This window comes from Neomonachus schauinslandi, chromosome 14 (genome assembly GCF_002201575.2).
Source record: "Neomonachus schauinslandi chromosome 14, ASM220157v2, whole genome shotgun sequence".
Lineage (NCBI taxonomy): Eukaryota > Metazoa > Chordata > Mammalia > Carnivora > Phocidae > Neomonachus > Neomonachus schauinslandi.
In genome coordinates, this window is record NC_058416.1 from 64,090,000 (window position 1) to 64,105,280 (window position 15,281).

The 15,281-nt window shown below is 43.5% G+C and overlaps 1 protein-coding gene across 1 annotated transcript in view; it reads right to left on the bottom strand.

Annotated features, from left to right (window-relative positions):
- The window catches only part of CLTCL1 (clathrin heavy chain like 1), a 102,218-nt gene that overhangs the window by 50,535 nt on the left and 36,402 nt on the right, over positions 1–15,281 (bottom strand). The window contains exons 5-9 of the mRNA XM_021690873.1: positions 13,022–13,135; positions 3,409–3,582; positions 2,499–2,696; positions 1,082–1,282; positions 829–981 (exon numbers count right to left, since the gene is read on the bottom strand). Coding sequence (XP_021546548.1) covers positions 829–981; positions 1,082–1,282; positions 2,499–2,696; positions 3,409–3,582; positions 13,022–13,135 — 840 coding nt within the window. The remainder of the gene's footprint in view (positions 1–828; positions 982–1,081; positions 1,283–2,498; positions 2,697–3,408; positions 3,583–13,021; positions 13,136–15,281) is intronic.

A 15,281-nucleotide genomic window follows, 5' to 3' on the forward strand; every position in this document is an offset into this window, starting at 1 on the left:
CCCGCATCGGGCTCCCTGCTCAGCAGGGAGTCTGCTTCTCCCTCTGACCCTCACCCCTCTCATGCTCTCTGTCTCTCATTCTCTCTCTCTCAAATAAATAAATAAAAAATCTTAAAAAAAAAAAAAAGAAATGAGGAGCAATATTAGCATGTATACATGCTGGGCCTATGCCAAACACAACATCCACTTCAATGTGATGATGCCATGGATGTGGAGGTGCAACCAATTACACAAACAGCCTGGACCACAAAGACCAGACAACCAGTGAGCCAGCTCTGACCAACACCCAGCCCACAGGCCAGTGAACTTCGGGGACAAGCTGCAGTAGAAGCCCGTTGAAACATGGGTTTAACACATAGCTGGTGCTGTGGGGGAGAAGGGAGAAAAAGAACAAGATACAATTACAGAAGTGGAGCCTGGGTGGCTCAGTCGGTTAAGCGTCTGCCTTCAGCTCAGGTCATGATCCCAGGGTTCCAGGATTGAGCCCTACTGTGGTCTCCCTGCTCAGTGGAGTCTGCTTCTCCCTCTGACACCCCCTCCTGCTCTGCTCCATCTCTCTCTCAAATAAATAAAATCTTTTAAAAAATTATAGGAAAATCCCCAACTGGAAGGGAACCGGAAGGACTGTGAACCTAAGACAGGAAAATTAAAAAACTGAAGAGAATAAAATAGGATCATTATCACTGAATGACAGATGCTAACAGCAACACCGACAACTCACACTAGAGCACTTCCATAGGAGGAAGGGTATTTTATAAACTTCAGAATCAGCAACCACCCACCACAAATTAATTATCTGTGATATGCTAATGGTTAGGCATGCATTACCTTTTTGGCATAGAGGACAATTTTTTGGAATTGGCCTGTTTCTGCAAAACACTGGATAACTTTACTCGGCACATTCGCCCGAAGATACACACTCAGGGCGAGTGTAGGGTCTGCAGTTTTGACCAAATCTCCAAGTTCTTCTGAACACTCCAGCTGTGGTGTGCCAAAGAGACAGGGCAAGATTAGGATCAGAAGAGCCTGTGACCTCATTTTCAAACTGTGCTGAGGGTTGTGATTTCGTAACTGTTTGTACCTTATCTTCTTTCAGCCACTTTTCTAAGAGTTGTTTGCGTCCCTGCTGAAGCACTGGACGGCAAAGTTCTAAGGATTCAAGTTTATTGAGCTGACCCTGGTCAAGCAGGATTCCAAAGTACTGGAGCAAAGGAGAAGCCTGCCCAGGCTGGGCAGGAATACTCTGGAACTTCCGAACTGTGTCACTGGTACGTAGGACTCCCTGATGACAAATGGAAATGTAGGTTGTTACGTTATAATCACAAGCTGTTCCTTTACTTAACTGGCTTGTATTAAAAAAAAAAAAATCTGGGGCGCCTGGGTGGCTCAGTCTGTTAAGCATCTGCCTTCAGCTCAGGTCATGATCTCAGGGTCCTGGGATCGAGCCCCACGTCGGGCTCCCTGCTTGCAGGGAACCTGCTTCTCCCTCTCCTCCCTGCTCGTGCTCTCTCTCGTTGTTTCTCTTTCTCAAATAAATAAATAAATAAATAAAATCTTAAAAAAAAATCTGCCAAAGGAAATTCCACACTGAATTAATTGTCAGGGACAGAAAGTCCTCTACCAAGGCAATGGCTTCCACCTTCAGCAAAAACCACAAACAGGGGACACCTGGGTGGCTCAGTTGGTTGAGCGTCTGCCTTCGGCTCAGGTCATGATCCAAGGTCCTGGGATTGAGTCCCACATTGGGCTCCTTGCTCAGTGAGGAGCGTGCTTCTCCCTCCGCCTGCCGCGCCCCCTGCTTGTGCTCTCTCTCTCTGACAAATAAATAAATAAAATCTTAAAAAAAAAAAAAGACCACAAAAACAGTGGGTCTCAGTCTCACAGGTGACTTCTAGCAAGGGTGAAAATTAGGCTTCTAAATCAGCCTTGCAGTAGTGAAGTTCTACCATCATTACATTCTAATTCAAAATACTCAAAGTCCTGGGTGAAGACTAGAAATGGTTAGAAATTGTTTGCTCATTAAGCATCACTTGAAAGACAAAAAAATCCCTTTCAAGGAGAAGCAACTCAAAACCCTTTATCTGCTCAGAAGCAGAACTAGGCCCCAGGACATTATCCTAATGAAATAAATCAAAGAACATGCCCTAAGCAGTACTGTTACACTCCAGATGAGTGGACAAGGTCCAGAGTAGAATGTGACTAAATGAAACACAGTACAACCACTTGATATATAATATAGCTCTGCATTTTCTATGCTAAGAAGCTGGGTGTGAAATACATATGCACATAGATAAGAACTGAGACAGAATTTTTAAAAAATGTTGTTGCAGCAGAATCATGCTTTTCATTGATTTGTCTCATTGTTGTCATGCCACTGGTGCAAAATTTTAAAGCTAATACAACTAACAAAACAGTTAAGATACTCCAACATCAGTAGTGGAATGCTTTTATAATTTATTTCACTCCCAGACTGGCGCACAGCATTTGAGGGCCATTACCTTTGGTGCAGATGCTGCTACTTTGGCGGCTTCAGCATAGCTCCCCTGTGCAAAGAGGGTACTGAATTTTCTCACAAATAACTCCTCCGCCCCAGCCAGGTTGCTACGAATGGCCAAACGCAGACCAAGGTCTGGATTCTGAAGCACATTGGTTGCATAATTCACAATGTTATCTTCCTCGACACAAATGGACAGCACCTATAAAGACCCAACAAGTGAGACTGGCCTAACCTAGAAAAGTGCTCCATATGCACATACTGCCCACATCCTGCTCGCAGGCACTGCAGTATCAGCAAAGTTCTAAGGCTCATCCTGCGTATGCCCAGAACACTGGCTCTAACAGTGACAGGATGTACAGGAGCGAAACACTTAATGGCAACACAGCAGAGTATCATGGTCGAGCTACAGCATGGTCAAGTGAGAAGAATACCAAGTTGCGTGCACACTGACCAGTGATGCATTCAAGATGACTCTGCCAAAATGGCCTATTTGGGTGGGAGAAACTGACAGTTTTTCGTCTCAATGTTCTTTTTTTAAAGCACAGATTTCCTTCTTTTACTGTCTTTTTGACTTTAGAAAGGTAATTTAGGTAGCATAGTACCTGCTTTTCAACCCTCCCCAATCAATCTGTGCCTGGCCTGAACATGTTAGTGGTGTGTATCAGAACCACTGCTCCATTGGTAGAAGCTTCGTGCAGGAAGGGAGGTACTCTTCTCAAAATTGATCCTATGTTAAGAATGGTGCTGTCTGAGAGGCAAAGTGATGGTAGGAAGCAGAAGGGAGACATGGGTGTAAGTTGAATAATAGGAGCTAACTATATTTGACCACTTTCCTGAAGAAGGAAGGAAAAGTTAAGCTCCAGTCCCCAGTGAATGGAAAAGGTGGGAGATGAACCCTCAAAGTTCCATACCTGTCCCTTTTTGTTGACACCGATAATTCCAGAAGTAGGTTCCTGTGGAGCAGTGACAAAGATCGTGTCAGCACTAATACGGTTCATGTAGATGCACACGCCAGACTCTAGGTCATACAGATGAAGATAGCCATACTTTGTGATCAAGTAAATAACACCATGTTTAGCTCCAATCTATAGAAAGACAGAGAACAACAGGTAGAAAAGTAAGGAGAAGCCAAATAGGACAAAAGAGCTCACAAATGATGGAAGAGGATCTTGAGTTCCTTAGCCCAATAGATCATTTATCACTGGTGGGAGCAGTGTGCTGCTGACACGTGGATCCCACGTTGATTCCAGTCATACCCACTTGAGAACTAGTTTTAAAGCCAATATTTTCCCTGACTCCTCTCAAATAAAGGTCCAATAAATAAGGCTATTCCATTTGTCTTTCAGGTCTAACTATCCTCTCCCCCATTTCCTTACCAAATCCCTTTAGAAAAAAAGCTGTGACTTCATAAAATAAGGAGAAAATTCTGGATAAACTTAAAAAAATTATAAAACCTATAGTAACTTTATTTTTTAACAAGTTTATTTAAGTAATCTCTACACCCCAAGTGGGGCTCGAACTCACAACCCCAAGATCAAGAGTCACATACTCTTCCAACTGAGCCAGCCAGGCACCCCAAACCTATAGTAATTTTAAAAATATGGTAGTAAAAATAGGGGTGCCTGGGTGGCTCAATTAAGCGGCTGCCTTTGGCTTAGGTCATGATCCCAGAGTCCCCGGCGGGCTCCCTGCTCAGCGGGGAGTCTGCTTCTCCCTCTGACCCTCCCCCCTCTTGTGCTCTCTCTCTTTCTCTCTCTCTCTCACTTTCTCACTCTCAAATAAATGATTAAAATCTTAAAAAAAAAAAAGTGAGTACCAGCATAGGAAGAAAGAGAAACAAACAGAATTTAACTGAGAACCCTGAAACAGAATCAAACATATATAAGAATTTAACATGAATGAGTAAATATTTCATATCAGTGGAAAACAGACTTTAACCAGTATAAAATGCTGATATAACCGGCTAGCTATATGGGGATGGGAGATGAGTGTAAAGACCTGGCTCTTTGGGTGCCTGAATGGCTCAGTCGGTTAAGCATCTGCTTTCAGTTCAGGTCATGATCCCAAGGTCCTGGGATCACAACCTGAGCCAAAGGCAGATGCTTAACAACTGAGACACCCAGGTGCCCCAATAAATAAAATCTTCAAAAAAAAAAAAAAAGAACTGGCTCTTCATCTTATTCTTTAGATCAAAGTAAATTCCAGATGGGTCAAAGATTTTTACATAAAAAGTAAATAAAACTAAGTAAGTAAAAGAAGCAAATATGGGTGAATATTTTTATCACCTTGGGGTATAGAATTCTTTTCAAAACACGATACCAAAGCCACACAAAAACGCAAATCTTCCACAAGGTGGAACACACCACAAATAAACTTTTGCTATGACTAGGGAAAAATATTTATTTGAAACACACCAGGCACTTAGTATCCGAAAACTACACAGAGTTCTTACAAGATAAAGACCCCAAGAGAAAAAAATGCCAAAATCAGGAAGAGGCAATTAACAAGATGCGTATCAGTGGTAAACCCATCCCATCTTGACAATAATCACAAGAAGGGCATGAACATCACTGAACACAGTCCAGTGTGGTCATGCACATGCCCCTAACCCAGTAGTTTCACTTGTAGTTTATCCTTGGACTGAGCATTGGACAACAATGCTCCTAGAAATGTTTACTATAAACATAAATACCCAATGGGGGATTCTCTAAATGAGTTAGAGATATCCACAGAACAGATGATACAGACATTAAAATATTATATACATTTATTTATTTATTTTTTTTGCATTTTTTTTTAAAATTTTATTATGTTAGTCACCATACAATACATCATTGGTTTTTGATGTGGTGATCCATGATCCACTGTTTTCGTATAACACCCAGTGCTCCATGTAGTACGTGCCCTCCTTAATACCCATCACCGGGCTAACCAATCCCCCCTCCCCCCGTCCCCTCTAAAACCCTGTTTGTTTCTCAGAGTCCATAGTCTCTCATGGTTCATCTCCCTCTCCAATTTCCCCCCTCATTTTTCCCTTCCTTCTCCTAGTGTCCTCCATGCTATTCCTTATGTTCCACAAATAAGTGAAACCATATGATAATTGACTTTCTCTGCTTGACTTATTTCACTTAGCATAATCTCCTCCACTCCCCGCCATGTCGATGTAAAAGTTGGGTATTCATCTTTTCTGATGGCTGAATAATATTCCATTGTATATATGGACCACATCTTCTTTATCCATTCATCTGTTGAAGGGCATCTCGGCTCTTTCCACAGTTTGGCTATTGCGGACATTGCTGCTATGAACACTGGGGTGCATAGGGCCCTTCTTTTCACTACATCTGTGTCTTTGGGGTAAATACCCAGGAGTGCAATTGCTGGGTCATAGGGTAGCTCTATTTTTAACTTTTTGAGGAACCTCCACACTGTTTTCCAAAGTGGCTGTACCAACTTGCATTCCCACCAAGAGTGTAAGAGGGTTCCCCTTTCTCTACAACCTCTCCAACATTTCTTGTTTCTCTCCCTGTCCATTTTTGCCATTCTAACTGGTGTAAGGTGGTATCTCAATGTGGTTTTGATTTGGATTTCCCTGATGGCTAATGATGATGAACATTTCTTCATGTGTCTGTTAGCCATTTGTATGTCTTCTTCAGAGAAGTGTCTTTTCAGGTCTTCTGCCCATTTTTTGACTTGATTATTTGTTTTTTGGGTGTTGAGTTTGAGAAGTTCTTTATAGATTTTGGATACCAGCCCTTTATCTTAGTGTCATTTGCAAATACCTTCTCCCATTCTGTGGGTTGCCTCTTTGTTTTGTTGACTGTTTCCTTTGCTGTGCAGAAGCTTTTTATCTTGATGAAGTCCCAAAAGTTCATTTTTGCTTTTGTTTCACTAGCTTTTGGAGATGTATCTTGAAAGAAGCTGCTGTGGGCGATGTCAAAGAGGTTACTGCCAGGGCGCCTGGGTGGCTCAGTCGTTAGGCATCTGCCTTCGGCTCAGGTCATGATCCCAGGGTCCTGGGATCGAGTCCCGCATCGGGCTCCCTGCTCGGCAGGGAGCCTGTTTCTCGCTCTCCCACTCCCCCTGCTTGTGTTCCTGCTCTATCTCTCTCTTTCAAATAAATAAATAAAATCTTTAAAAAATAAAAAAAAGAGGTTACTGCCTATGTTCTCCTCTAGGATTTTGATGGATTCCTGTCTCACATTGAGGTCTTCACCCACTTTGAGTTTATCTTTGTGAGTGGTGTTAGAGAATGGTCGAGTTTCATTCTTCTGCATGTGGCTGTCCAATTTTCCCAGCACCATTTATTGAAGAGACTCTCTTTTCCATTGCATGTTTTTTCCTGCTTTGTCAAAGATCATTTGACCATAGAGTTGAGGGTCCATATCTGGGTTCTCTATTCTGTTCCATTGGTCTCTATGTCTGTTTTTGTGCCAGTACCATGCTGTCTTGGCGATCACAGCTTTGTCATATAGCTTGAAATCGGGCAACGTGATGCCCCCAGCTTTTTCTTTTTCAACATTTCCTTGGTGATTCGGGGTCTTTTCTGATTCCATACAAATTTTAGGATTGTTTGTTCCAGCACTTTGAAAAATGTCATTGGAATTTTGATCGGGATGGCACTGAAGGTATAGATTGCTCTGGGTAGCATAGACATTTTAACAATGTTTATCCTTCCGATCCATGAGCATGGAATATTTTTCCATCTTTTTGTGTCTTCTTCAATTTCTTTCATGAGTGTTTTGTAGTTCCTAGAGTATAGATCCTTTACCTCTTTGGTTAGGTTTATTCCGAGGTATCTTATGGTTTTTGGTGCTATTGTAAATGGAATTGTTTCTTTAATTTCTCTTTCTACAGTTGTGTCGTTAGTGTATAAGAAAGCAACTGATTTCTGTGCATTGATTTTGTATCCTGCCACATTACTGAATTGCTGGATGAGTTCTAGTAATTTGGGGGTGGAGTCTTTTGGGTTTTCCACATAAAGTAACATGTTATCTGCGAAAAGAGAGTTTTTCTTCTTTGCCAATTTGAATACCTTTTATTTCTTTTTGTTGTCTGATTGCTGTTGCTAGGACTTCTAGTACTATGTTGAACAATAGTGGCGAGAGTGGGCACCCTTGACGTGTTCCTGATCTTAAGGGAAAGGCTCTCAGCTTTTCCCCATTGAGGATGATATTCGCTCTGGGTTTTTCATAGATGGATTTTATGAACTTGAGGAATGTTCCCTCTATCCCTATACTCTGGAGAGTTTTAATCAGGAAAGGATGTTGTATTTTGTCAAATGCTTTTTCTGCATCAATTGAGAGGACCATATGGTTCTTCTCCCTCCTCTTATTAATGTGTTCTATCACATTGATTGATTTGCGAATGTTGAACCATCTTTGCATCCCGGGGATAAATCCCACTTGGTCGTGGTGGATGATCCTTTTAATGTACTGTTGGATCCTATTAGCTAGGATTTTGTTGAGGATTTTGGAATCCATATTCATCAGGGATATCGGTCTGAAATTCTCCTTTTTGATGGGGTCTTTGCCTGGTTTGGGGATTAAGGTAATGCTGGCCTCATAGAATGAGTTTGGAAGTTTTCCTTCTATTTCTATTTTTTGAAACAGCTTCAGCAGAATAGGTATTATTTCTTCTTTGAATGTTTGGTAGAATTCCCCAGGGAATCCATCAGGCCCTGGACTCTTGTTTTTTGGGAGGTTTTTGATCACTGCTTCAATCTCGTTACTGGTTATTGGCCTATTCAGGTTGTCAATGTCTTCCTGTTTCAGTCTTGGCAGCTTATAGGTTTCCAGGAAGGCCTCCATTTCATCCAGATTGCTCAGTTTATTGGCATATAGTTGTTGATAATAATTTCTAATAATTGTTTCTATTTCCTTGGTGTTAGTCGTGATCTCTCCCCTTTCATTCATAATTTTATTAATTTGGGTCCTTTCTCTTTTCTTTTGGATAAGTCTGGCCAGTGGTTTATCGATCTTATTAATTCTTTCAAAGAACCAACTTCTAGTTTCGTTGATCTGATCTACTGTGTTTCTGGTTTCTAATTCATTGATTTCTGCTCTAATTTTAATTATTTCTCTTCTAGTGCATGGCTTAGGTGTCCTTTGTTGCTTTTTCTCCAGTTCTTTAAGGTGTAGAGTTAGTTGGTGAATTCGGGATTTTTCTATTTTTTTGAGTGAGGCTTGGATGGCTATGTATTTCCCCCTTAGGACCGCCTTTGCAGTACCCCATAGGTTTTGGACCGATGTGTTTTCATTCTCATTGATTTCCATGAATTGTTTAAGTTCTTCTTTGATTTCCTGGTTGACCCAAACATTCTTGAGCAGAGTGGTCTTTAGCTTCCAAGTGTTTGAATTTCTGCCAAATTTTTTCTTGTGATTGAGTTCAGTTTTAGAGCATTGTGGTCTGAGAATACGCAGGGAATAATCTCAATCTTTTGGTATCGGTTGAGACCTGATTTGTGACCCAGTATATGGTCTATTCTGGAGGAAGTTCCATGTGCGCTCGAGAAGAATGAGTATTCTGTTGTTTTAGGGTGGAATGTTCTGTAAATATCTATGAGGTCCAACTGGTCCAATGTATCATTCAAAACTTTTGTTTCCTTGTTGATTTTCTGCTTAGATGATCTGTCTGTTGCTGAGAGTGGAGTATTGAGGTCTCCTACAATTAACGTATTGTTATCAATATGACTCTTTATTTTGGTTAACAGTTGGCTTATGTACATGGCTGCTCCCATGTTGGGGGCATAGATATTTACAATTGTTAGATCTTCTTGTTGGATAGACCCTTTAAGAATGATATAGTGTCCTTCTGTGTCTCTTATTACAGACTTTAGTTTAAAATCTAATTTGTCTGATATAAGAATTGCTACCCCAGCTTTCTTTTGAGGTCTGCTGGCATGGAAGATGGATCTCCATCCCTTCACTTTCAGTCTGGATGTATCTTTAGGTTCAGAATGAGTCTCTTGTAGACAGCATATGGATGGGTCCTGTCTTTTTATCCAATCTGCAACCCTGTGCCGTTTTATGGGAGTGTTTAGGCCATTCACGTTGAGTGATTATTGAAAGATATGAATTAATTGTCATCATGTTGCCTGTGAAGATGTTGTTTTTATAGACTGTCCCTGTAAATTTCTGTTGTAGATCACTCTTGGGGTCTTTCTCCTTTTATAGAACTCCCCTTAATATTTCTTGCAGGGCCAGCTTAGTAGTCACATATTCTTTCAGCTTCTGCCGGTCGTGGAAGCTCTGCATCTCTCCATCCATTCTAAATGACAGCCTTGCCAGATAAAGTATTCTTGGCGTCATGTTCTTCTCATTTAGTACCCTGAATATTTCTTGCCAGGCCTTTCTGGCTTGCCAGGTCTCTGTGGATAGGTCTGACGTTATTCTGATGTTCCTCCCTCTGTACGTAAGGAATCTCTTCCCCCTAACTGCCCTTAAGATGGTTTCCTTGGTTCTAAGATTTGCAAGTTTTACTATTACATGCCAGGGTGTTGGCCTGTTTTCCTTGATCTTGGGAGGGGTCCTCTCTGCCTCTAGGACTCGAATGTTTGTTTCTTTCCCCAGATTAGGGAAGTTCTCAGCTACGATTTGCTCAAATACATCTTCTAGTCCTCTCTCTCTCTCCACTCCCTCCGGGATTCCAATGATTCTGACATTGGAAAGCCTCATGGTGTCACTTATTTCTCTGATTCTATTTTCATGGATTCTGAGTTGTTTTTCCCTGGCCTCCTCTTTTCCCTTTTTATCTATTATATTGTCTTCCAGGTCGCTTATTCTCTCTTCTGCCTCAGTTACCCTAGCTGTTAGATTATCTAGATTGGTTGGATCTCATTGATAGCATTTTTAAGTTCTGCCAATTCACCTTTTATTTCTGCCCTTAGAGACTCTATGTTGCCATTAATTGATTTCTCCATTCTAGCCATTGTCTTCACAATTGCTAGCCTGAATTCCATGTCCGACATCTTGGTTATATCTGCATCCATTTGTAAATCTGCAGCATAAGTCATAATCTCTGAATCTTTTCTATTTTGGGGGCTCCTCCTCCTAGTCATTCTGTTGATGGGTGTTTGAGGGAATGTATAGAGTCCAAATTATTGACCAGAACCCAAGCAAGATACACCTGTTATCTTGGGACCTTAGAGTTGCTGGCCTCTTGTTTTCCCAGCCTGTCTTCTGCGGGAGGGGCCTGCCGCGGTGTTACTCAGGCAACCCTGTTTGGACGGTGTTGCCCTGTGCCCCTGTGGCGGGGGATGGGCTCAGCAGGAATCAGTTTTTGGGGCTTTTGTTCTCTGGCGGCTTTCCCTGGCGGCTTTCCGCGTCTCTTCTGCGAGTCAGAGCAGAAGAGACCGTTTCCAACCCTCTGCCTCAGAGCACAGAGATCATAGTCTGTTCTTCAGTGAGCTCTCCAGGCCACACCGTCTCCGTTTCTGTCCGTGCTGCTATAAACTGCAGGGTCCTGGGTTGTGCGCCCCTCCGCAGCGCTCCCAGTCCTGCCTCCAGGTCAGGGCACATCTCTGCCCTTTGAGCTTCGAAAACCGCCAGCCGCTCCCAGTTCGCTCACACACGACCCCACCGCTCCAGGATTCCGCTCCGGGGGCTGCCCTAGAGTCCTTTCCCCACCGCTACCGGTCTGTGAGTCTGTGCCCCGTCCGCAGCGTGCGAGGCTGTCCCTCACCGGCGGTGTGGGATCCCCACGGCCAGCCACCTTCCCGCTGCCGTTTATCCTCCGATATCTGCCCGCGGAATCACGGCTCCCCACGTTGTACCTCAAAACCAACTGTCTACGATATTCTGTTTGTAGAGATCCAGATCTTCTTACATCTCAGGCTGGTTTCGTGGGTGCTCAGGGTGGTCTGGTCTTGTTTGCATTTTCTTATCCAGAGCCGATGAACAATTCAAGAAACCTTGTCTCCAGTCCTGACATGGAAGATGACATTGTGCCAAAAGTGCCTGCTGCTTTCTCTGAATGCTGACGTCCTGTGACAAGGCGCATCACTAACTCAGATGCTGATGTCCCAACCTTTGGTTCTCATGGAGCCAGAGCAGAGAAGTGCTGTCAGGTGGGGATAAGTAGGCACCTCCGACCTATGGCCTGCACACCTGCACTGTCTGTGCCAGGGGACAAGGGACACCCCACTGAAGTTGGAGACTGTGTGTGGTCCTTATGTGCACTCTTCCCGGGGAAAAAGGGAAACCCTGAAATGTCCACAACCCATCCCACAAAAGGTCAGGTGAGCGGGCGCGCCGGAGTTCATGTGTCTCAGGGTACAGCCAGCTGATGGACATCAGGCAGAAGAGACCCGCTGGGAACTCCACAGGTAAACTCTCCCTTCACGTGCCCCACCTCCGCATCCGGGGCTATTATATACATTTAACTGGTATGGGATGGTCCATGACACAGTTAGAGAAGGTCATAAAGCTGAAGGCCAGTGCCAAGCCATTTCATAAGACTCTATTTGTAGGGACGCCTGGGTGGCTCAGTTGGTTAAGTGTCTGCCTTTGGCTCAGATCGTGGTTCCAGGGTCCTGGAATCGAGTCCTGCATCAGGCTCCTTGCTCAGTGGGGAGCCTGCTTCTCCCTCTGCCTGCTGCTCCCCTTGCTTGTTCTCGCTCTGTCTCTGACAAATAAATAAAATCTTAAAAAAAAAGACTCTATTTATATATATCTTCATAAATGCATGCATATGAAGATACTTCCAAAGGGGCAGTCACAGTTATCACTAGGGTAGGATTTCAGTTGCTCTTTAATTCTATTGTTATGTTTACTGATACTATTTGAAATTTATGGGCAACATGTATTTCTCTAAAAAAGCCAATTTCACTTTGTGGAAAAAAATTCATTTGATCACATACCTTTATATTTCTAGAAATCAAGCTTAAAAAATTACCATTTTAAAAAAAACAATTAGAAAGGAAATCATCAAGTATTGTCAGATATTTGAGAACAGAAAAAAAGCAAATAGCTAAGCCATCCTACAATTATGGTACATCCCTAAAAATAAATGTTTACTTCTCAAAATATTAACAAAGAATGTCATACCTTATGTCATACCAAATGCCTATGATGTACTGACCAAAGAGTAAAAAGGGAGAGTAGATTTATAATCTTACAAATATAGTATGATCCCAATTTGGTTCAGAAAGTGTACCTAACTTTTTAAATATGACAAGTAGTGAAATCTTTGATGTATTTTACATCTAATTGGTTCAGCTACAGAGACTGTTTTCTTCTTTATATTTCTGTACTACAGTGAACATCTAATCTTTTATAATAAAAAGGAAAAGGCCTGGGACTTTGGTATGTGAGCTGGACAAAGTCCCTGTTTGTAGAAAAGAGTGCTCCTTTCCAGAGAATGTTAAAATGGCATGAGCTAGAACATGAGCATCAACGTTTTCTTCTCCATGTTCTAATATTATCTATTCAGGCATCTTCTGAAGCACAGGAACCTGCTACCTGCTGTTCCCCTCCCCCCGCTGATCCATAGTTGTTCTAACTCATGTAGTGGGCAGCACATTCATACCTGCATAGCCACTGGGAAATCAGTCTGAGCCTCTGGAGGGAAAAACACATCCACAGCTTTCTTTACAAAAGGCTGGTTTCCTGTTGCAGGCTGTCCGACTTCAATTATGTGCAACTAGAGAAGAGATATAAGTCAATCCAAGTAAACATATCGGTGGCAGACTGATGCTAACCAATGCCCAGTGGTAAGCAGAGCCACAGCCAATGCTTTGTAGGGCTAATGATAAAACTTACATTCAAACAAAACAAGATAGTCTCTTGGTTGGAGTGCTCATGCTATTCACTAACCTGCTGCCCACCATCAAGGACACAGGAAAAACCAACACCAGAAACCTGAGCAACATTTAGTTCCAGCATGTTGGCCAAGTCCCCTCTCTGGGCTTTAGTGTAGAAGCCCATGAAACAAGGGGCTCTCCTGGACATGGCTCAGGCTAACAAAAATCTGTTAGCAGACAAGATCTTGTAACTGAATGCCAAACTCACAAGACAGTCGATTGTGCCAAAGGCCTGAGAGTTTCTCAAGGTTATGCTTGGGGGGGGGTGAGGTGCATAAGAATCTTTGGAGAATCAGGAAGAATGAGAGTGGATAAGGGCCTCCATCCCTGCTTTTATCAGAACACCTTCAAGTTCCTCTCATCCAATGAAAATGTACCAAAGCTAAAACAAGTCTGGAAAAAATCAGTAGGGATGAATCAGAGACACAAAACAAGGGTTGGGTGGGGGGGTGTGTCCAGCAGAAGAAACTGACAATTGTACACTTAGAGAATAGTTTGGATTCGGCCTGGCAGAGAGGAGGGGGGAAACACCAAAGAGGCTTGAGGTAAGCAGAGAGATGGGCTAGAAGGGGAGGGCTGATGTAACAAGCGAGCAGGGGCCACTGCGAGTTAAGATGCAGGGAGACTAGGGGCACCTGGGTGGCTCAGTTGGTTGAGCGACTGCCTTCGGCTCAGGTCATGATCCTGGAGTCCCAGGATCAAGTCCCGCATCAGGCTCCCTGCTCGGCAGGGAGTCTGCTTCTCCCTCTGACCCTCCCCCCTCTCATGCTCTCTATCTCATTCTCTCTCAAATAAATAAATAAAATCTTAAAATATATATATATATAAGATGCAGGGAGACTAAAACTCCTAGCATACAGGCACTTTAAGAGAAATGGTAGTTTGGGAAAATTCTTTTTGAGGGGTGGGGTGGGTCTGAGGATCTAATAAATGACTATTCTCGGGCGCCTGGGTGGCTCAGTTGGTTAAGCGACTGCCTTCGGCTCAGGTCATGATCCTGGAGTCCCGGGATCAAGTCCAGCATCGGGCTCCCTGCTCGGCGGGGAGTCTGCTTCTCCCTCTCCCACTCCCCGTTTGTGTTCCCTCTCTCGCTGTGTCTTTCTCTGTCAAATAAATAAATAAAATCTTTAAAAAAAAATGACTATTCTCTAACCCAAATATGAGTAACAAGGGCCTCATCTGCCACAGATGTGAGACTTGCTAGCAGATGGACAGTGGCAACAGAACAGAATGGAGCTCAAGAACCATGGTTTCTTGCTTGGGAGTTGGGAAGGATGTTGGCACTGTCAACAGAAGTGGGGGCATGGGTAAGGAAGCCAGGCTTCTTTGGGAGGTGGTGGGAGAAGGGCTCAACTATGGACAAGTGGTACCTGCCTGTGAGAAAGGAACAAGGAACTGGAGTCCAGACAAAACTCAGATCCACATGAGGAGACTACTGAGCCATTCCCATAAGTGCAGCTGGGCTGGATTGCAAGGGGCACAGGCTGAGAAAACTAGTGAAGGGAACCACACCTGCCACTGTGGTAGGGGAAGTGAGATTCAACCATAAAACGAGGCAGCACTTGGGAAGACTGCTGTGGGGGTCCCCGCCATGGAAGACCATTCCTAGCCACAGCTCTACCCTGAGGGGACCTGCCTGCCTCACAGCTGAGTCCAGGAGGTAAGTGGGCACACCTGTCTTACAGGGGGCTTGTTCTGGTGTGCTCTTCTTCACAGGGAGCTCGGTGGGACAGATTCTGCCCTTGCAAGGATGCCTGTGGCTGCCCGGCTCTGTCTGTGACAAGGCGGAAAGCCTCAGTCTAAAGTGATAGGGTAGAGCAAGCTCTTTGTGCAGGCTGATATTTTTGCCTGACTCCTATTTTTCTACTGGTTCTCAACTAAGGAGGGCATGATGTATATTACACAGGAGACCAAAGTATCCAATTAAGAATATTTAAGAGGGGCGCCTGGGTGGCTCAGTTGGTTAAGCGACTGCCTTCGGCTCAG